General features: G+C 44.6%; 1 protein-coding gene across 4 annotated transcripts; it reads right to left on the bottom strand.

Annotated features, from left to right (window-relative positions):
* Positions 1–265: 265 nt before the first annotated feature.
* ALDH18A1 (aldehyde dehydrogenase 18 family member A1) lies at positions 266–23,446 on the bottom strand. 4 transcript variants are annotated; one of them, XM_027902833.1, is made up of 18 exons: positions 23,425–23,446; positions 17,693–17,816; positions 15,763–15,986; positions 14,097–14,246; positions 13,912–14,016; positions 12,441–12,599; positions 11,761–11,851; positions 10,024–10,148; positions 9,114–9,258; positions 8,325–8,398; positions 7,578–7,677; positions 6,299–6,519; positions 5,819–5,956; positions 5,513–5,708; positions 5,240–5,361; positions 2,963–3,149; positions 1,990–2,085; positions 266–1,052 (listed from the first exon to the last, which is right to left on the bottom strand). In XM_027902833.1, the coding sequence occupies exons 2-18, from the start codon at positions 17,784–17,786 to the stop codon at positions 871–873; spliced, it is 2,409 nt and encodes an 802-aa protein (XP_027758634.1). In that variant the 5' UTR covers positions 17,787–17,816; positions 23,425–23,446; the 3' UTR covers positions 266–870. The 4 variants fall into 4 exon arrangements, with proteins under 4 accessions (XP_027758634.1, XP_027758633.1, XP_027758631.1 ...); XM_027902832.1 differs by lacking the exon at positions 23,425–23,446 and adding an exon at positions 21,062–21,112; XM_027902830.1 differs by lacking the exon at positions 23,425–23,446 and having other exon boundaries at positions 17,693–18,849.
* Between the last annotated feature and the right edge of the window lie 150 nt (positions 23,447–23,596).

Genomic DNA, 23,596 nt, shown 5'->3' with positions numbered 1-23,596 from the left:
GACACGCTGCACCCAGCAGGGACAACCAGAGAGTGGGACACGCTGCACCCAGCAGGGATAGCTGGAGAGCAGGACATGCTGCACCCAGCAGGGAGCTCCTCCACTCTGCAGCCAAGGAGAACATCCCTACAGAGCCAGAGCTTCATTCTAGACAAGCCATCATTGAAGCAGAATTGCTGTTGGAGAAGGGGTTGTGGAAGGTTAAGTTTTATATAAAACCGAAGAAAAAATAACCTTTGGTACAAATAAATAACAAAATTCACGTAGCAGACAATTATGTTATTTATCTACAATAGTCAACAATACAAAGAATTAGATATAAAAGGTTTCTTGGTCAAAAGCTTACTACACATTTGGAACACCTGTCCCCCTGTGTCAAGAGTGATCAAATACAAAGAAAATAAGCGTAAAGTTTTCTGGTTTTCAAGAGCTGCCATGATCATAAAACTGAAATAAAAAAATGCTCAAAACCAAAACTATTAAGTCTGTTCTCCAGAACAGATACTTGAGTAAAACAAAGACTTACGAAAAATAAAAAAAAAAAAAAGATGCTCCCCCACCAAGCATGTTTGCCATAGGGAGCATAGAATGCAGCGGATGTTGAAATCCTTTCTTATGTTACCTGTGTGATTTGAAAAAGTCTGTCTCTGGGAAGGAGTGAGGTCAGTTTGCAGATACTGTTTAAGGAAACTGAGAGGTGGGGAGGGGAATCTCATCGCTGGGATCATTTTGTATTAACTGTACCGCAAACGACCAAGGACAATGCTCCTGGAGATGAAAAACAATCTCCTTCACCAGAGATTGCCCTGAAGCCTGGACATCTTCAGGAAATAATGATACCCCTGGGTTTTACCCCCAACCCCAGCATTCTCAGTTGGCATTTCTCTGAGGGATTGGGAGGCTCTCATGAAGATACTTCATGGTTCCGTGCTCTGAGAAGTCAGAAACAACATGATTGTCCCCCCTCAGCAACCACTTCGTAGTTAAGAGTCCTTCAATTCCCACTGGTCCACGTGCATGGATGCGAGAAGTACTAATTCCCACTTCAGCACCTGTAGGAAACACCCAAAATATAGGTAGTTAATCTCCTGATGATGTTCACTTCATACTAAGCAGTTTTGCACTTTTATGTCAAAAAGCCGCCTGCCTTTCAGTGACCTGCCATTCTCTGCTCCTCTCCAAATGCCAGAAGTTCTGTTTACCCAGCATAAAAGTTAGGGCAGGTTAACTATTACATTGTAAATTGTAATGTTCATACTTCTGGCTGCTACGGAGTTACTTTCAGAAAGAATGATGAAAGAGAGAGAGGTATCTCTTACATGGAACTTAGACTTGTTTCCTGAGGGTTTAATCCTTTAAAACAAAAAGACAATAGCTAAATTGGTCAAGATCATGAACTTATATTTTTTTTTATCACATTTGAGGAGATATCACAAGATCTTAACTAAAACTTTTTAATCACGTGTAACTCTGAATGTTCCAGGTAACAGATTAACAGCCTGCAGTGGAGACTTCAGACTTTCTATCTCAAGAAAGAATGTTTCCCTTGTCTTCTGCAATTCACAGAAGTGCACCTGTTAATTTAAGCAGCTCAGACTCAGTTTGGTTCCTGCCCTTCATTCCTCAACACTGCAGGGCTGACACACTGGACAGCAGCTCAGTCTGCCAAGCAGGACCAAAACATGCCATTCTTTACAGCATCGTTGGGACGAGAAAAAAGGGAAAACTGCTCACCAATTTCCCATCCTGGGTTGCACTGTTCTATCACCACATGCATGCAGCACACTTTACTGTGATTGAACAAGAGCTTCAAAGGATTCAAACCATCTTTGTGTGTCTCAGCTTCAGCTCTTTGTACAGTACCTTTCCTGAAAACCTCTTATTAGACAGTTAAGAGACTAATCCCATCTTCCAGGGCTCATAGTGCCACACTTTTCACACACTCCAGCGAACTCTGCAGTCACATCCCTGCAATATTTTCTCTCTTACCCAGTCCAAATCTGTAGCCATCAGAGAATCGGGTACTGGCATTCCAGAATACACAAGCGCTGTCAACGTGCTGGAGGAAGAACTCTGCTGTTTGCTCTGGGAAGGAGGCAGAGACAAAAATAAAATCCATTACCTACAGAATCATGTACTCCAATAAATACAACACAAACCAGTGAACAGATGTAACAACACAACTTTCATGTGCAACCTGATCAGACAGTATTTAAACAGCCTGGGCTAAGCCATGCTCATTTCTACCTCCTTCCCAGTATGCTTACCAAGTAGACACAACTGCAGATGTTAAAAGAAGCTTGTGAAGACTAGAAGAAAGCAAAAAAAGGTCTAATTCTAAATACATCCAGTCCAGAACCTTCAAAGAGGGATTTAGTTGTATGACTGGGGAGAAAAAACAGCTGCCCCAAACCACATCTGTGAAGTCAAACTGTTAAACTACAGAGTCAGCTCTCCATTAGTCTCAAACATGGAATTTGTTCTAGATAATGAAAAATCCTAAACTCAACTGCTATTGCAGGTAATATTTGGGAACCACAATGCAGAAATACCACATGCAAGTCTGTGAACTGCAGGTCAGTTGCCCTCAGTGACAAGATAAACACTCAAGATCAGCTCTATTTCCAGTACAGTCCCTCCAAATCTCTGGTGCACCAGCTCCCGTGGCAGTGGGTTATATGGTATCAAACACATGCCTTTTAGTGACACTCATTTAAGCTCAGCAGGAGGCTCAGCCTGCTTGACTCACGCTGTTCAGATGCAGATCAACATGACCTCACTGCAGCTGATTCTCAGGAGTTCTGGGCTTGGTTTGGTTGGAGGGTCTCGGCACAGCTCTAGTTAAGGTTGGAACTGGCACAGACCCGGGAGAAGAACTACTACAATGTAATTAGTTACACTCAAACCAGGAACTGGCAGCCAAACCCACACAGCAGCTTGAGGAAGGAGAGTGGTCACTAACCGTTCTCTGTGATAATAACATCCGTGTGAGAGCTCCCATACTTGTGGATGTGTTCCACGGCCTCCTGGACGCTGTCCACCACCTCGATGCAGCACTCCAGGTCCCCGTATTCTGTGCGCAGAGATTTCACTTCTGAAGGGCTGAACGTCAGGTAAGATGCAAACCTTGGGCCAGCGTGAATCTTCACCTGCAATACCAGAAACATTCTGTGCTATTGACCGTAACAGAGCCTTCCAGGTGAAAAGTGGAGCTTCTTGTGCTCTGTGTGGGATGGGCAGCAGTCCCTGTGGGGCTGTGTTCTGGACTTGTGCCTAAAACAGCGTCACAAACACACCGGTGTTTTGGCTGTTGCTGAACGGAGCTTGCACAGCAGCAAGGCCTTCTCTTCCCTCACCCCAACTCTGTCCCCTTGTAGCAAGAAGGTTGGGAGTGTGCAGGAAGCTGGGAGGAGACACAGCCACGGGGGCTGACCAGAACTGATGAAGGGGTATTCCATGCCAGACAATGTCATGCACAGCAATTCAAGCTGAGGGGAGGGGGTTTTGAAGAAAATAAGCATTGGACAGAGACTGGCTGGGCACTGGTCTGCTTGTGGCAGACCACAAGTAATTGGCTTTGCCTCAACTGCAGGTGTTTTGGGAGGCTGATGGGTTTTTTGGTTTGTTTTCGGGAAGGGGGGAATGTTGGGGTTTTTTCCTCCTCTTCATCCCCTTTCTTCTTCCTCTTTCCTTCACTTATCAAACTTATCTTTCGACCCACAAGGTTCCTTGCTTTTGCTCTAATTCTTTCCCTCCGTTCCACTTGGGGCAGGGGTGAGTAAAACAGACGGCTGGATAGTGCTTAGCCACTGACTGGAGTCAACACACAACATGCAGTGTAAGAAAAATACGCCCATACTTTGGGAAACTTGGCAGATTGGTGAACTAGAAACAGGGTCCAATAGCTCATATGCCAGGTTGGCTGCCTACCATGACAAGCTCCTAACTCAGGACTCATTTCAAATTATTTAAAGCAATCACATTGCTTAGAAAGTTCTTGAACAGGAAGACAGTACAACACTAGTGCTGGGAAAACAGCTTCAATAAAATGCAGCCAGTCCTGGTTTTAAGACAGTGAATAACAAAAGGAATATCTCCAACGTTGCAGCTACAGCAGTCTAAGATCTCGATAAGCTTTTAACCTTTTATTTTATAAAATGATACCAGCCTCTACTAAATCTGAAGGCTTTTAAGAAGGTATCTGTAAAACAGCGTTTCTTGTGCAACTACAAATTACTTTAATTGCATAATCCTGCCCAATATCTGCGTGTTTCTTGTTATCAGGTCAGATTAGACAGAGGTAATATCCTCCCCACTGTATTAGGAGCTGGGTGGGTGGGTGGTGGTGGAAATGCACTACTACTGATATGCCTCTCATCCAAAATCCAAAGACCTATCACCCTGCACTCAACCCTTCCCAAGAAACAACCAAACCAGACATTAAAAAAAATCCATTAAGAAGTTGCTCCTGACTATCAGCTTCTTTTACTACAACCCTTTTAACATCATCAAAACACACGGCCTCCCTATTTTACCTGCATTATCACTGCCTGTACACTCTGTTTGTTAAATACATACTGCCATGTGAAAACCCTTGACTTATGTGCCATTCAAACTATTTAATGGATATTTCTCTCCTGGTGCATCTCTCCTACCTTTACTGAAAAACTATTGCTCATGTCTAGGCAACTCATTAAAATACTGGCCTTTTGTTGTCCCTTGGACATACTAGGAGGGAAAAGGGGTGTGAATAAAGGGCATGCACGAGGAAAATTAAAAAACACAAACATGGATGAAGCAGATTCAGAAAGGATGAAAACAGGAAGCGAATTCACCTGGGTAAGAAGCTAAAGGAATAGATTTGAGAAAGCTTTGCATCTGGGAGGTTAACAACAATTCAGTCAGAGTTTGAAAGGTTTGTGTATATATGCTCTTCTAAGGCAGAGGATTATATATACAAGTGTATATATATATATATATTTGTATCCCAGTAACAGCCTGTAGCTGTCCTGTACAAGATGCTTTCAGACAATCTCTACAGAAAACCCTGATGTTGTGTGGAGAAGCAAAGGTCTCCCTAAATTCATTTACGTGTACAAAGACACTTATGGGTACTAAAGTGTTATGCCATTATAAAACTAAACAGGGCTACACACCTGCCAGACCAAAAGCTTCTAAAGCTGTCAGAAAAAAACCCAAACAAAACCCAAAAAACAAAACACAGGTATGAGTGACTAACCTGTTCTACTCTCAGCATGTCTATGATCTGATCAAACAACGGGGTTCTCAGCAAGTCTCGATGAATCAGGAGAGTTTCCAGAGCGTTACAGGCAGCAGGATATTCACACTTTGAGTCTCTGACTGAGGTTTAAGAGTAGATAATTGGTTACATAACAGTCATGACAAAGATTTTGAACAGCACATGCACAATAAATTACCGTAACTGCAACGCATGCTCCAACATGAAGTTCAATTACACACACGAGGTTTAAGTCACCCTCCCACAGCTTACTTATCCGGGTGACCTTCTCAACGCTGGCGTCCGCGTCCACGTACACATGGCAGATCCCTTCGCTGTGTCCCATCACTGGGATTCCCTTGGCAGCTTTCTGGATATTCCTCACCAGCTGCGATGAACCCCGAGGAATGATCAGATCTATCAGCTTATCCAAACGGCAGAGATCCTCTACCTCCTCTCTCGTGTTCACCTGTGGGAGTTGCAACACCAGCAGTTTACAGTTTGAACTCTCAGGTTTTGCCTTACTTTTTATATATATACCACAGCAAAGGAATAGTTGACTGAACTCCAGGCACTTACCAGCTGCACTGCATCTTTGACTCCGTGAATGGAGAGTGCTTCTTGCGTCAGATGATGGAGGATTTGATTGCTGTGTGCTGCCTCCTTCCCTCCTTTAAGCAGTAGGCCATTTCCACTGGCTATGGCCAAAGCAGACACCTGTCAAAAGCATTTATTAAAGGGGGGAAAAAAAAAATCCCTAAATGTAATCTGGTTCTTCTGTCAGGATAACACTCACAAAATAAAAATGGGATTTTTAGTGCTGTTGATTTACTCATTATTAATCTACTATTTACTCAATATTAATCAATTCAGAAGCAAGTTCTGAAAATATCTCTGCAGAAAAAAACAGGGATGCCAACAAAATCAACTGTAGAAGAATCTAAGCAAGAGCCCTTTGAAAGAAGCCTTCTTGCAGTCTCTCAGTGGTTCCCCAACAGGAACGCCCTTTCTTCCATCATCTGAGAATTCCCAGCAGTATCATCTGCCCCCCTTACCCACCTGGGGAAGACAGTCCGGCCGAGACTCGAAGATCACAAGGAGAACCCCGATGGGCACCGTCACCTGCTCCAGGTGCAGGGCCTTGGCTATCCGTGTCCTGCGGAGCACGCGGCCCACGCTGTCCTGCGAGGACGCCGCGATCTGGCGCAGCCCGATGGCCAAGCTGTTCAGCTTTGACGTGGACAGGCTCAGGCGCTTCAACAAAGGAAGAGCCAACCTCCCTAAAAAAAAAAACCAGAAAAAGTTGTGCTGGAGGTCTGTGCTGGTCTGCCTAGGCTCAAGCAAAAGTGACTTAAGCTAGTCAGGAAAATTCAGGTATTTCCCACACCTCCCTGAGATGAAAAATGCACAGAGTTTGGTAGCCACAATAAAACCGCTCAAATATGACTGTGATTTCACCCCCACATTTAATGCAGCATAAGTGCTTTGTACATGATGCAACAGCAACATCTACAAAGATGAGGTCTGTCCTATTTCAAGTACTGCTGCATGTCTGAATTTCTTATGGATTTCTACCCCTGCAGCATTTCTGGAAGGTCCAGGCAGTAATTTCATCTTTTTATCTTACAAACAGAAATGCCAAAGCAGAGACACGTGCACAGCACTGCTGTGAGACTGGGCAAGAACTGCCTGAACTTTCTAGTCTGAGCACATTCAGACACCAAGTTAACCCAGCAACATCCCCTCAAATACTCTGGGCAGTAAAAAATGGTTCCCTGGTATTTTCCACAGATTATAACAATTCATGATGTGCCCTTTTCATCTATTTGCTTATGCCACTGTGTACACACCCCAATTCCAGCTTCTCAGTGAATGCATCCATCTAACACAGAAGAATGGGTTTAATCCAAGCCACCTAAAGAGAATCCTCCTCAATCAGAAGGGGATACAGTTCTCTTTGGAGAACATCAATTTAAGTGTAGAGAGACAGCCTTCCCCTCAGGAGCCAAACATTACCTTAACCAGCCCACAAAATATTCACTGTACACATGGCAGTAACAGAGATTATATTTATTTTTTTTGTTCTTTTTTTTTTAATTTTACAATACACCACTGGCTATTTTGCAGGGTCTCAGTATCTTCTCTGATGAAGGCATCTGTTTTATGTAATGCAGGAAGCTGCAGCTGTTTACACTGACAAGCTCTCAAAGCCCTAGGTCACCAATCTGTGCCAGCCATAGTACCCAGTCCCAGCTAACAGAAGATTATAGTTCTTCTGTCTCAAGGTCCAGAGAGGTTCAAGAAGATACTATTACCATAGAAAGATCTGAAATATTACCTTTATTTTCAGCCTCTTCTAAGTCCTTTTTGTTTGCCAAGAGAATTTCTTCTCTCTGGTCAGTCAGTAAGTCAGCAAGACGATAAATAATCTCTGCTCTCTGAAAGAGGAAACAGTTTCTGAACTGACCTCTCACACAAAGTCACCCATTTGACATCTGGGCCCTACAGTCCGTTCATGCTGACGCATCCTCTCACTGTGAACTCTCCCAACTGATTTCTCCAGCCTGCATCATACTGAAAAATAGGGCTGAACGCTGCTGCAACCTTTACTTTGCTTTTTATTATCTCGCTTCCCGTGCCACGTGTTCTTCACCAAACTCACATATTCTTCCTTTAGAAGCACCTCGTGCCACACCTTGCCTGCCCAGCTGCAGAGCAGTGATTGCCTACAACTCTGCTTTTGCATACATGTTGGATGCTGAACTCCACACCAGCGTGAATGGAGCAAGTTGCTCCAGTCAATTCTTCAGCAGCTCTGACCACAATTAATTTCTCTGTGCTATTTGACAGTATCAGGAATTTTATAAACCCCACATGAAAGAATGTTTTTTTTTTTTTTTTTTTTACTCCACAGCCCCAAGGTACATTCTTTTTGCTTTTCTCATCTCTGGGCATACATATGATGGATCTGGCACAAAAAGAATAAATTCTTGTCCCAAGGGGCCCATTCATGTTATAAATCCATGTTGTAAAACTTGCTACACATGCACAGTCTTAACAAGTAGGTACTATATTGTTCTGTCACCTGCTCAGGCTGTAGAGCTGCCAAGGTCCTGCCACCAGCTCGAGCCATCTCAGCCTGCTGTTCTACTGTAGGGCCTGCAAAACAACCCAAAACCAGGCCATGCAGACAAAGTAACAGCACACGCAGAAGTGAGCACCAGGCCTTCCATCTTCCCACTCTTTTCTCAGATCAGGAAGATCTTTTTAAAGTGATGTCATACTTCGGAAAGCATGGCATTTTGTGGTGTTCTTTGAGAAAAGTGATATGTATGTAAATAGGTATGGTTGATTTCTAAAAGTTACTTGAATTTCCAAAGGGCGTTTCTTGGAAGATGGAAGACAAAGAGAGGATTGAGGTAAACACCACAACAGTCCACAGGGACTTCTGCTGTTTGCAGTGTTTGTAAGGCACTCAGAGTGGGATCACAAGATTAAAAGCTTTACTGCTGATATAAATTTATTATAGTGGGACTAACCAAAAAGGCTCTTGACCATAGTGACACTGAGTGGGTTCAAAGGATAATTTGACATATTGACACAAGAAATCCACTAAGGATTATACATGAAGAAATTTACTTGGCTTAAAGTGCAAGTCAAAAGTATCACTCTACACCTACCCTATTCTGCAAAGGTCACAAAGGAAACAAAAGAAGGGAATTCAGCAATTTCTATCCTTACTCTAGAAAAACAGCTTTCAAAATCCATTTTTCAAGCAGAGTGTGGTTTCCCAGTTATTGCATGGGTCTAGACAAAGTTTAACTTTTCAGGAAATCTCTACAACTCTCCATGTACACATTGTGTCTGTTCTCACCTGCAGGTTTTACCTCCGAAAAAAAAGTTCCAACTTTTTTCCCTTCCACAATATCTGTGATGACATGACCTGAGATTTTTGGGTGGGTTCCATTTGCAATCACTACAGAGGTGCCTCCTTGGAGGGCCCACAGAGCTGCTTTCACCTACAGCAAAAGATAGAGCCAGTTCAAGAAATTCACTTGTGTTGTTTGAGTCACCACTCACAACAAGACTTCTTGGCCCACTCTGATCTCCAGATTCATCCCTTGAGCTTTTAAAGAGCATTCAACACACTTCAGGAATTTCCATAATGTAGCACTGAATCAGATCATGTATTTGCACTTTACCTTCCCTTCCTTAACCAGCTGCCCTTTTATAAGCATACTTCAAATTTCCCTAACAGTTTGCTTTTTTCAAGAGTACTGCAAGGGCACCTTGGTCACATGTTCTTTCTCACCACTACCTTATGCTGAAAGTTCTTACTACTCTTTGAAGAAATCCAATTTTCTTTTTTGAAAATATTCTGTTGCCATTTTTTCTGACATTGATTAGGTATCGTGGATTAGCTTAACCAACTTTAAGTGACCACATGATATTACTTGTACTGTGGAGCACTGTCCTTGCTCAAGTGCTGGCCATTACTATATAATATTAAAATATTATTCAATACCATCAGCTGTCTGCATTACTCCCTTAAAGTCTGATCAGTCTAAGCACTCCTGGCTGGTCTGATCAGATGTAGAGGTACTGTCATTGCTTATAAACCTCTGGTGAAGCTATGAAGTTTGCTGAAGGGTTACTCGGGTTTCCACACAAAGTTTTTACCTACTGTTTTCCTATTCAGCTTCTTATTGGATTTTTTTACTCATTTGATACAATAAAAACAGATTTTCCTTCCCAAAACCAAAGCAAATGTTCCATATTTCTACCTTGGCTTCCATGCCACCCATTCCCACTCGGGATTTGGTTCCAAATGTTACAGACTGCTGGTCCCCTGGGTAGAATATGTCAATGAGCTTTGCATCATCAGATCCTGGAGGGCTGTCAAAGAGTCCTGAAATAAAAAATAAAAATCACTTCTATACCCTCATGTCCAAAGCTCACGTGTGAAAAAAGAAAAAAAAAAAACAAACCAAGCAACATGAGGCTAAAAAGCTGTATTCCACTTTAAAGGATGGAAAACTTCCACTGAACTCTGCTTTTTGAGCATGAACACTTCACAGGCAGTCTCAAGAAGTGCAGGTTTATTGAAAGCCTAACAAATAAGAGAGCAAAACCTCACATGCTGAATAGCAGCATGCAAGCTGGGAGGTGGTGACATTTGGTTGGGGTTAGAGATGGTTTACAGCTTTTATATATTCAACATCAGGCCTTACATACACAAGCCCCCAGCTGAAAAGACACAGGACAATCCCCCTCACCAAAGCCTCAGATGATATTCTTGAATGCTGAGTTGTACAGTGAGAAACTGGGCAATTCAGAAACATGTAAAAAGGGTCCCAGATTCTGCTAAGAAGGAACACAGCACTACAGAGATATACTCTACTAATATTTTTAAAAATCAAATAACTTTATGTAACTACGTTTGGAGTTGAATGACACTTTAGTTTACCCAACACAATAAATGTGAACTCTTGCACCACATTTCCCAGAAATTCTGTGTGAACAAATAGTGCCATGACAAATTAGAGGGCACAAGTGCAGACTATTTGTGTCACTCCTGACAGGTTGGGAAGGAGAAGACACATACCTTCCCATAAACAAAATGTCACACTGAACGAATAAGCCTGCAGGGTGGGTGTGCTGGGTGTTAATATTTTTTACAAGCTGTTTTGACTATTGCTTTTATGAGTTATTCTCAGACAGTCATTTCAACTAGAATCAACCATGAAACCTGGTTGAATCTGCTGAAAGAAACTGTACTTATGGAAAGACACCTCCTTCTTCCTCAGGGCCTAAAGTATGTGTTGAAATTCAGGAGCCATTGAAAGAAACCCATCTGGAGAGGATTAAAAGGCTGTGACTTGGGTGATGTGGTCTGTGCTGATGTGAAACTGCACCCACCACCCTCCTCTGCCTACAAAACAAAGTTCAATGTCCACAGTTAACAGGCTTATGTCACAAAAGCACAGCTCAGAAGACTTGAGCAGTGTAAGCCAAAAGTTCTGGGAGAGAAAAAGCTGGAAGATCCAGGTATCTGTAAAGCAATGACCAGGACTTCTCCTGATAATTCACTGAAAGACAGAACCTGCTGCCAGAAGAAACAAACTACTGTAGAATGGTATTTGGTTTATAATCCTTATTCTAGACACAGCCTTTACCCTGCAGGGTGCTCCTGACTATCATACAAGTCCAGAAGCTGAGAGCAGCACCACAGTACACGTGTTATTCTGGGTTAGGAACAAGTCTCAGGCTCACAGGCATCCTCACCCACCTATGTTCAACAGTGTGACCTTTGGATTATTATTATTATTATTAAGTCTTTGGCTTATTCCACAGCATCACCATGGGGGTACAGGCCTGAAGGAGTTAAGGAGTATGTTGCAACTGTCAGTGTAAAAGGGATGAGCTGAAGAGCTCAGTAAAACATGAAAAGAAGCTGGTTTGACAATCCACTGTAAAACTCCATTAAAACTAAAAAGAAATTAAAGAAATTACTCACAAACCTTCTACATCTGAGAGAACAATCAGGAGGTCAGTTTTCATTTCCACAGCCAGTCGTGCAGCCAGACTGTCGTTGTCTTTCACACTGATCACCTGCAATGCACGGGCACATCAGCAGCACTGGGGAGCGGGAGGAGCTAAGAGATGTTTGGTGGCAACACACAAAAGCAAGTTACCTCAGCACTAACAAGGCCTCCTGAGCTACTTTGTTCACACCCACTGGAACTTCGAAGATGATCTTTGTGTGAAAGCACATCTGCTTTTGGAATGCAGCAAAGCAACACCAAAATGACAAAGCAGTGGGATCAGTTCCTGCATTCTCTACCTCTGTGCCCAGGGACAGGGCAAGGGACACTAATTGACCCTGCTTTAAGCAAGGGTGCTGGACTAGATGACCTGCACAAGTCCCTTCCAACTTCAACTATTCGGTAAAAAAAAACAAACTAGGCACGTCTGGTTCTGGCAGAGCAGACACTGTCTGCCCTGCTTTCAGCCCACAACAATGTATCACACCAGGCACAGACAAGTCAGCACAGTCTTCCCGTGCCCTCTGTCCACACTAATTCTGGATGTGTGTTTCCCTGTCCAGGCTTCAGAGGTCCCCAGTTATGGCAACAGTCAAGTACACATTAGAGCTGCACCATCTGCAAGCAGGAGCCACCCCTTGCAATACTTTACCCACATTTACCCCCTGCAGATCACTGTTTGGCTCTGGAGGTGGAACAACAGCATCGTTAGTGTTAATTATGGGCACAATATTCATCCTCAAAAGCTCATGTAACGTTCCGTTTAAGTTGCGGCGCTTCTGTTCATCGTGGAAATCCAGGTTGGTGACTAAAATCTAAAAGGAAGGAAAAAAATACTTAGCCTATCACCTTTCCTGAGAACAGAATCATAAACTTATGTATTAACATGTCATAACAGAGCAGCCATGCCTTTGGGGTCACTAAAGAAACAGAAACTACATTTCAAGGATATAGAACACAAGTGAGAAATATTCTTTCCTCAACACTATAGGTTTATATGCCTTAACTTCCACTGGAGCCAGCAATGGCCTTTCTCAAACTGACAGGCCACACACTCCAGGGGCAAACTTGGAAAAATAAAACTGTAATCAGAACACAGATGCTGATAGTAACTACTAAGACCTAAACAATCCAATAGACTCCTCAAGACGTTGCCTTTCCTGATTTTCCTCACAGTTTCATGTTCCCACTTGTAGCAAGCAGAAGGGATGCGTTATCTCCAGACTTCTCTTTAGCTCACTAGAACTCACTTGGTTTTCTCAAAGAATCTTATCATTAAAGCCACCATCCCTTTCTTCTTGGTATTTTAAGACCAAAAAACCTCAATGTCTGCGCTGGAGTGATTGCGTCTTTTATTTTTACTCTGTAATTGGACATTTGAGAACTAAGCAAACAACTCCAGCACAAAAGCACAGTGCACTTGGAATCCGTGTGTGCTCTGACCTTTTTGGCAGGGACAATGAATTCATTTATATTGAAGGAATGATAGTTGTCTACAGACTCGAAAAAGATTCTAATCCAGCACTACCTATAGTGATTTTTAGCTATACAGAAACATTTTAGCCACATCAACTCTGCCACATTACAGGAAGAAGTTCCTCTAAGAAAAGACTTCATAGTAGGCTCCTAAACTCGTTAAAAGTGTCTAAACAAATAAGGCCTTACAGTTAATGCAATTCTGTATTCTCAGAGTATTTAAGAAAAGCAAAGCCTGTTTAAGAGTAGTTCCAGTGATAGAGTTGCAGCCTTCAGTGTAAGACCCAGGCTAGGGAAACCACCATCCACTTGCTAGAAAGGTTTGAGGAGCAGATGGGCAGAAGGTTCTGAAGTGTGGATATGCACTTCCACCAGCTTTACAGAATGTGTGGCATTCAGGCACTTGTGATTTTTAAACCCTCACTTTGGATCACCATTCAGCTTTCGTGAAGAGATCTTAACAAACTCTCCCTGCTGTACAAGAGCAGGACACACCTGAACTGCAGGAGAAAGTTTATTTGTTTTATCTTGACAATGGATAATTCCATGTCAGAAATACTTAGCAAGGCACTCCTGTATAAGGTACTGTTTATATGACATAAATAAGCCCCAAAAGTAGCAACTCAGTGTGGGAAGCAGGGAATGCCTTACCTGAGCTGCACAGATGCTGTACTGTGTAAACATGGCCTCATACAGGGCCATGAGTCCACTCTGCCCTGCTGCTGCACAGGCTCGGGCCTCCAACACTGGAATAGCCTACAAAGACAAAGAGCAGCTGTCAGTGACTAGAGCAGGTACTACATTTAGGAAAAGCACAAGTGCCACCAGCCTCTCACCATGTCTTTCAGCTGACTCTGGCCTGAATGAAGTGCCTGCCTCACACTCTGAGAAAGCAGGATCTCATGACGCAACCGCTGCTTTCCAAAGGCTACAGCCCCACTGGTGACAATCATCATCTCTCGGCCCTGGTTTTGCAGCATTGAGACCTGTAAGTACAGAAAATAAGGAATAGGGCCTGGTGTTCCATCACTGTCAGCACGACAGCCCTGGCTCTTATGGACCACCTTATGCTCACCAGTTCTTGCTGACACAAGTGCTGTGCTTCATCCATGGACGCACAAAGCAAGGCAAACACCCTTTAGGATACTTCTGCACACCTTCCTACCCACTGAGGAGCTATACCAAGAACCGCATGCCATCTACAGTTTCTGCTAAACCTTCTTTTCACAATACCAGCTTTTATGACAGAATCATGCTTGAATCTTCAGAACACATATTACATGCTAACTCTTCTACCTCCCTCACCTCTCCACCACCATTGCTATGGACAAGGAAAGATATGAAATGTAAAGTAGCAGCTGTATCTTCCACCAAGCTTCTTATTCCCCATCCACTCCCAAAGCTACCATTACACAGTAACTTTGAATTCTAGAAGTGAAGAGGCCAACTAGAAAAAAAGCTTTAGATTCCTTCCTCCTTACATGTATCTGCCCAGATTCCTTTCAAAGCCCTAAAGCAAAATGTCTTACATGAATTTGATTTGTTAACTTTACATGGAGATGTGTCCAGTCCTTGCCAAAGTAGCCATTTCTTTTTGGAGAACAAACACATGAGCTGATCCCATCAGTTTTTCCTACAAGTAATAAGGTTTCAAGGTTTTTCCTGGAAGAACTCTGCAAATTCACAAGTAATCCAGAAGGGTTGACTCTTTCTGAAGAGTTCACAAACTTCAGTACCACCTTCCCACCAGAGCCACATAATGCTCCAGTTGTGTCTTGCCTATGGCATAAAAATGTCACTGTGCAAACCTCTTACTCTACAGTAGGTCTGGCCCAGATGGAGTTAACTTTCTTTAGAGGGGTTTATGGTACTGTGTTTTGGATCTCAGTTCTAAAACAGTTTTGACAACACTCCCATGTTTTGCCTATTGCTAAACAATGCTTGCACAGCATCAAAGCCTTCCTTTTCCCACTATGTCCCATCCAAGCAGGCAGGCGAGGGGCTGGGCACAAAGTTCAGAGAGGACACATTTGGGAGACCTGACCTGAACTGGCCAAAGGGATACTTCAAACCATGTAATGTCATACACAGCAATAAAATTGGGGTTGCAGAACAGCAAGAAGCAGGGGGTTGTCTTCCAAGGTGGCCACCACTCAAGGACCAGCTGGGCATGGTCTGCTTGTCTGATGTGGTGAGCAATTGCCTCAGAATCACTTGTTTCTTTTCCCCTCTTCTTCACTTATTAAACTGTCTTTATTTCAACCCGGGAGTTTTCTTACTTTTGCTCTTCCCATTTTCTTCCGAATCCCACTGGTGGTGGGGCAGAAGCGTGGGGAGCAAACAAGAACCTGTGTGGATGCTTAGCAAACAACGATGTCCTGAGTTACGTGATTTATGGAACCGCAGCACAAGGGGTTGAAAAAAGGGTTTACCACAGCCTTCTGTACCAGTGAACAATCCCCAAGTACCTGAAGTTAAAAAAACATTCAGGCTCAGCATTACCTGCTCTACAATCGAAGCCAGTCTCCCAAGGGCCAAGCCACACTCATCCCCTCGGGTCACAACAGCACTGCCCAGCTTCACCACGATCCTCTTGGCGTGCTTCAGCTCGCTCCGGTGCGCGAAGGATTTTCCGTGGGCACGGCTGAGCGGCACCGTGAGAAACGGAATGTTGCTCCAACAGCGGATGGATTCATTCCTTAATCTTTGGTTATGGTGAGGGAGGTCTGTGGAGAAAGAAAGGAAGGGGAAAAAAAAAGCAGTTTTAAGTGTTTTGTTCACTTTAGGCCCTTGAAGTCATGAAACATTTTCTCCCTTTCCAAGGCTAAAGCTCACAACACTTCCCAGTGACTGGGAATAAGAAGTAGCTTTACAAGTCTGAGTCAGGTATTTTTTGCACACTGTTTAAGTAGGGGCAGCTGGAGTGGGATGAACACATGAACTTGGAGTCGTGTGGTGGTGTCCAAAGCCTGGGACAGGAGACACAGTCGTGCCCCAAGCCTGGCAGGCTTCAGGAAGTCTTTGGACAATGCCCTCAGTAGTGTGCTTCAGCTTTTGGGCAGCTCTGAGGCATCAGGCAGTGGGACTCCATGACTTACAACTGAAACATTTTATTCTAGTCAATCCTAACCAATATCTCATCTGAAGATGCAGAGACTTCTTCACTAATCAGTAAATTGAATCCTATGCCATAGACAGTTACCTGATTTTATTTCATATGTTCACTACCCCTAATTTTGATGCTCTATAAAACAAAATGCTTTAATTTATAACCTAAAAGTGACTATTCTTGATGCTGTATCTCCTGGAGAAAGACAGGAATGAAACTGTGCTACATAAAGAGAAACTTGTAATTTTAACAATTGAATAAATATTTTGTTCATTATACACACAGAAGAAGCTTAATTAATCATAAATGAGGGCTGCACTAACAAGTCACACAAATAAAAGCAGAAAATGGAATTTCGAGAGGAGTTTCATTTTCCTCTCATTTTCACCAGGGAATACTTGTGCATATAAATAAGGTCTATGAAAAACTGTGGGATGGAGTCCAGTTTAACTGTTCTTTCCAGCATTACACCTTACTATTTAGTATTTGCCTATCCTACACAGCATAACCAGAGAGGAGTAAAACCAATTTATTTCCAATTCTCTTAGCTAGAGACTCAGGATTTAGAAGGTTCCAAGAAGGCAGCTGCTGAGGGTTATCCAGTATCTGAAAAGAAACCATTTAATTTTCTCAGAAAAATAAAGGAAATGACAACAGTTCTAGAACAAGCAGAGAACTTAACCTCTAATGAAGTCCTAATTGCTAATCTTGTTCTATGGCTGCAAAAAACCTTCCTTCTTTAGTTACTTTACACCAGACTGAGATGTGAAATCAGCTCCCACCTCACATAAGCCAAACGTTTCTGGTGATGCAAGCCCATTAACTTGCTCTGTGTGCAATTAGGAAGGAACTGACAGAGCCAACCAGTCCATGTTTTAGACAAATAGATTTAAAGGCATCCCAGCATCTTTCCACTTTTATCTAATCCAAATAAATTCGTGCTTTGCACCTTGGTTTACTCAAGACATCTGTGGGCTGAAAAGGCAGATGGGGGAGCAGACTTAATCAGATCTTGTTTTCCAGGAACGCATGAGGATGAAATGAAGAACTTTTACAGTAGCAGTACTTTCACAACTGGTATTTTTTTGCTTGAAATGCATGTCAGAACGAAAAAAACACAAACTCAGACACCCAGATGAATATTACTGAGTTGAGGGAGCAAGTAACATCAAGAAAGTAGAGCTTCAACTGCAGTTCACTCAGAGGTTGTGAGATTTAATGATGTTAATGAGATGATTTTCCTTTCACCACAGCAAAGAGCACAGGCGTGCCCAGACACAGGGACCAGCAGTGCTAGAAAGGTGTGCTGTCTCTCATACATACATGGACGGGGAATGGCTGCCACAGCACGTGGAGACAAGACAAAGCACCATCCCGGGGAACGGACAACGGGGCTCAGAGCGGCTTGACACAACATTCTGAGGTGCCTTCTGCAAATCAGGGATATCTGCAAGTTAAAAGGGAGGAAGGGGGAAAACTGGTTAAATATCAGTGACCTGCCATCTATGTTTTTCTCTTCACCGACTCCCCCGCTCCAACTCATCTTTGTCCTGTACGGTCTTAATACCATTTCCTTGAGTCCCCTCTCCATTCTGCAGAATTTGCTCACAGACTGTGCCACAAAAGAACTGAAGGCCCCTGTTCCTACCCGCTGCCAGAACATCATTATAAAAGTAAAGAAAAAAACATGGTTCCCCAAGAAGGGAAAACACTATTAGTAAATGTAACTACAACGGATAAAAGTCCTAATTTTTTCCACAGAGAAGCCTGGAAGGAAAAAAAAAACAAAAAAAAAAAAACAACAGAGAGAGGTTGCATCATCCAGACTTCTCTGAACACCCCACAACAGAGCATCTTCTACACTGGTCATGAACCTCAGCCCTATTTAATACAGGCAATATTCACTTTTCCTTGAGCATTATCAAATTACAAGATGTTATCCATGACTGCAAGTAAGGACACGAATTTCCAAGGTACTTGACGTTAGTCTCCCTTGACTGAACCTGTAAACACTCAGGATTCTTCGAGTTCTAAAATTCACTAGAGCAAGTACACAGTAAACAAGGGATAGAGAGTTAGCAATTCAGCTCCAAAGGCAGTAATGTATCCACTATCACAGAGGAACCCAAGGAGATTGACAAGAATCCAGTTCTCCCAGACAGTATTTAAACTGTGAAACCTATCCTTCCCCTTTTACAAAATTCTGCTTCCTTTACTGGCTTTCAATCCATTTCTCTGCATCACTGGAATAAAGCAAACACTGCTGCACAAGCTGTGGGACAGAGAAGGTATTGAAAAGAGGGCAGAGATTTTATAGTAACTGCATTGGAAGGCTGCTATTACAAATACCAGGACAGTTACAGCACTGCCAGTTCTGGCACACGTGTATGTGAACATTATCCTGCATCAGCGTATTCACATTATCCCTCATTATAATCCTTATAAAAATCTACAGCTCTACAAGACAAGGCAGCCACCAGCTGACACCGCATGCCACCTTAACAATATTACTCTGCAGTGTCCCTCCAGTTCTGCATTTCATCTGAAATGGCAACACAGACCTCTGCCAGGATGAGGCAAAGGACTCTGAGCAGATGATGAAACCAAGCAAGTAGGCAGTTTTCTCCTCAAAACAGGGAAAGCTTCAATGAGCTGGGAAACAACCCTAACGAGACATTCTCCCTTTGAGCCCTTACCAGGCACCTCATGTACCTGGCTCTGGGGCTGCACAGTTCCCACTGTTCATAGGTCTGGCTGTTCCAGCCTTCCACCTGGAAGTTCACCTTCTCACCTACTATCAGTCTTCTCAACAGGGTCTTCCTTGTGCCTCAGAGGGATGTTCCAAGTCCTGACAACCAGAGCTGCCAAACAAAGGGTCCTTCATCCAGAACCCCTTCCACCACAAGTCTCCCGAGTCAGAGAAGCACCATTCTCACCACAGGGCTGCTGGCAACCGAGAGCAACCCTGTCCTGGGAGGCTGTTCCCAGTTTCCCTTTGCCAGAGACACCTTTGCTGAAGGGGAGCAGACAGTGAAGGGGGAGAAGTGTCAGACATGTGGATCTTCGGAAGGAAAAAGATTAGGAAAAAAAGGCATCTTTTTGAAACTTGCAAAGTTTCAAAAAACGCAAAGAGACCAAGTTAACAAGAAAACAGAAAGTTAAAAGCGGCAGCAGACATCAAGAAAATGAAAAGAGAGATGTGAACTGGAAATGACGCTGCCAGAAAGCACAGACAGAGCACAAGGTATGCTGTAAGCCACAAGCTTTCTTTAAAGGCCAGTCCAACTCCTTCCTCTCCTCTCACTCAGGCAAGGACTTAAAGCTAATTTCAATCCTCATTTTCCATTCCACTCACATTTCCACCATTTTCATGCCTGGAATGGTTCTGCTCTTCAGTTACAAAACAAAAAAAGTTACATAATTAAAAATAAAATACAAACAATTATAAAATACTTCTTTACTTAGAGGGAGCAATAGAAAAAATGCAAAATGCATTATTCAGGTATTTCCCCTAGCTTACTTTTTCTTTCCATTACCAGAAAACCCTACTTCTTCTAAACTAGCCTCCGAAAATAACCTTTAAAAAATATAATTTTCCCATTATCTCTTTAAATAATGGAAGTTGTCCATATATGATTGCTAATAGAAAGCAATGCTATTGGCTAGTTTTCATTTATCTTCAAAACAGCTGTTAAGTAGCACAGTACATTTATTCTGCGACAGATCAGTGTACATAGACTTAGTCACCTTCCAAAGCAATCAGAGATCTGAAGCCCTAAAACTCGTGCCTTGAATAACAACAATCTGTAACACCAGTTTTTCAGTCTGTTGGCTGCAAACTCATAGGATTTCTACAAGTATTTGCTGTGAGTTGATTAAATTAAACTAAATAAACTTTTCTCACAGTTTTATATATAAAGGCAAATACTTCAGTGTTAGGACATTCCAAGTGAAAAAAATCTGGAAACCAAAGTGATAGAAAGAGCTATTCTGCACTACACTTAAATAAAGAAGTAGAAGCAAATCAAACTCCAAGGAAATGCACACAATTACCATGTAGTCTTTACCACAACACAAAACAGTCCTCTGTGACATGCAGAAGCTTTTCCTATTTAAACTGCTTCATCACCTTACCAACTAAAACTTTTGCAAAGGGGAAAGAAACAAAACTCATCTGCAGTTCTCTGTGCAAGCTTACACCCTAGAAACCTTTCCAGAGGGGCGCCACTTCAGAAGAGCTGCCTGAAATCAAGGAATCCTTCAAACAAATGGCCCTTCGAGCAGCTGGCGAACAGCTCCGCCGGGATCTGCAGCAGCTCCGCGCACAGGGAAGAGGCGACTCAGAGCAGAGAGTGCCACGCGGCTCCTCCTGCCCTGAAGGATCCCGGTGGGGCCGCCCCGTGTCCCGGCCCCGGAAGCCTCCCGAGAGCCCCCCGTGCTGCTCCGCAGTGCCAGCCCGGCTCTGTCAGAGGGGACCGCAGCAAAACCGGGGCTCTACAGCAGCAGGAGCAGGAGGAGCAGCAGCACCGGCGGCAGGGCCGGGCCCCTCGGCTGCGTCCCTGCCGAGGGGGTGAAGCCCGGGGGCCGCGCGGCTGTCCCGCAGCGCTCGGGCCCGCGAACCGCAGCGACCGGGAATCTCCTGGGAATCTCCCGGGACCCCCCGCCCCAGCCCGCACCACCCGCGCTCCGCACCCGCCGCCTCCCGACGCGGCTCTCGCCGACGAGCGCCCGCGCACGGCCGGGCCGCGCACCCCGGACGGCCCCGCGCCGCCACCGCAGCCAATCCCCGAGCCCCGCTCTGCCACCGCAGCCAATCCGCGGGCCCAACCGTGCCGGCACAGCCAATCCGCGGGCCCCGCTGTGCCGGCACAGCCAATCCGCGGCCCTCTCCGTGCCGGCACAGCCAATCCACGGGCACCGCCGTGCCCCCGCCACCCCCGCCGTCCCGCAGATGATGTAACCCGGCTCCACGTTGCAGCACAAAATCCTGGGCTTTACAAATTACAGCGTTAACAACCGCTTTGCCTAGTCCCCGACTAGTCCAGACAGCCCTACCCACGGCACGGGCTGCTGAGCCATCTCCCTCAGCCTCCTTCACCTGGACTCGCCCTGTTCTCACACGTCCGCAGACAGCAGATGAGAGGGCTGTGCAGCCACACCTGTGAGAGTGGCTTTAGCTCCTTAGGCCGTTGATATCCTTTCTTTTCTCCGCTGTAGCACGAACCCCTCAGAGACTCATTTAGAACCGTAGGATCTCCTGAGCTGGAAGGGACCCACAGGGACCATTAGTCCAACTCGTGGCCCCTATCCAGGATACCCCAACAATCCCACCCTGTACCTCAGAGCGTTGTCCAAATGCTCCTGGAGCTCTGTCAGCTTTGGCAGGTGCCCACTGCCCTGGGGAGCCTGTTCAGTGCCCAACCACTCTCTGGGGGAAGAACCTTCTCCTGAGTTTCAACTTAAACGTGCCCTGTCGCAGCTCCAGCCGTTCCCTCTGGCCCTATCACTGCTCACAGGGAGCAGAGATGAGAGCTGCCCCTCTCCTGCCCCTCGAGAGGAAGCTGCAGACACCGGTGAGCTCTGCCCTCAGAGCTTTCCTCACATCACGGCTATTTCATATATACAATTGTCTCCATTGCTCTTCCTCCACCTCCCCAATTAGCCCAGACAGAGTACAGCATATCACCCAATATGCTGTTCAGAACTGACAAGAGGACTCAAATTTGAACAAAACAAGGATTTATATAGTGGCATAATATGTTGTTTTTGTTTTTTTTTTTTTTTTTTATTCTGCATTCATCAAGTGATAATTTCTACCATTCTGTTTGCTTTTTGACTCTCACTACATCTGGAACTGACTTTTCAGAGTATCATGCACAGTGACTCTCAGGTGTTTTCTTCCCTGGATGTTGCAGAAAAACAAAAATAGCATTGCTTTCATATTCCTACTAACACAATGTGCAACAAGAACAGCTGAAAAATTACTGAAGCTAAGCCTGAAAGATGCTCACTTTGCTATTGAATGTGCTTTTTATAACAATCCAGTCCAGAGCAGTTTAGCAGAGCAAGGTAATACAGCAAACACAGAAGTAAATCAGTAAAGCAGTTTACACAACAAAAATATTCACTGACACAAACTGGAAAAGGTAATGTAGTTTCTGAAGTGACTAAACATAAATACTTTACTATAGAACAGGGAAGAAGAAAACTTTATTTTAACCCTTTGTAATTGCTTCTCTCCGTGTCCTCAAGCAAATCTGGGAAGAGAAAGAAGGTTAACACTTCCAAGTATCCATCAATTTTAGAGTACAGTCAGCTCAGATATAAGCATTTATGCAAATATTTGAGATATTATTAATTTAAGAAAATAAAACTCTGACTTCATAGTATGGAGACAGTTGCCAAAGGCTTTTGGTAAACCGTGTAAGCCTTGCTCATTAAGTCTCCTTTATCTACAGTTTTATTAGGTTTTTCAGAGGGCTACAGGTTACTTAAAAACCCCTCTAATCTGATCCTGTTCTGTCTACTGTGAAGAACACTATGTGAAGAACACAGGCTTATCACCAAGTCAGGTCAATACCGAGGTAGTGCCTCTTAGGTGTCAGGCAAGTGTCAGGTGGGTTTAAATGTTTTCTCGGGGCACGGAGAGATCTCATAAGCAGTCACAAGAGACCACCAGCAAGGAAAGCAAACCTCCAGAGCAGCAGCTCTGCTCTCACAGGGCCCCGGGGGGAGGAGGCCCCTGCACCTCCAGCCAGCCCGCCTGGTGCTCGCAGGGGACCGAACTGCGATTCCCGGTCACTGCTGGCGGCAGCACCGGGACAGCCGACACACCGGCACCGCGAGTCTCAGCGGCTCCGGGAAGCCTACGGGGCCCGGGAGAAGGGCGGAGAGGGTGCAGGCCGGCAGCGCCAAGGCTGAGACCCCTCTCCTCTCCCCCGAGCCCTCATCATCCCTCGGCCGCTCCCGGGCCGGGCAGCACCGACGGACGGCGGGCACGGCCGAGGCTGCTCGGGCCTGTCCAGCTTTGCTCTGCCCAGCCCGGCTCTACTCACCGCCCAGTTCTCCCCGGCTCGGCTCGGCTCGGCTCGGCTCGGCTCGGCTCTACTCTGCCCTGCCCGGCTCCCCTCAGCCTCAGCCTCAGCCGCCGCCGCCTCACGTCGCTTCCGGCCCCGCCCGCGGTCTCTGCAGCTGCTCCTGCTTTGAAACCCAAAATTGCATCTTCCA

The sequence above is a fragment of the Empidonax traillii genome, unplaced genomic scaffold (genome assembly GCF_003031625.1).
Source record: "Empidonax traillii isolate 1590-97213 ecotype Southwest subspecies unplaced genomic scaffold, ASM303162v1 scaffold912:size315693, whole genome shotgun sequence".
NCBI lineage: Eukaryota > Metazoa > Chordata > Aves > Passeriformes > Tyrannidae > Empidonax > Empidonax traillii.
Note: the sequence above shows the minus strand (reverse complement) of the source record. Positions and strands in the feature narration are given on the sequence as shown.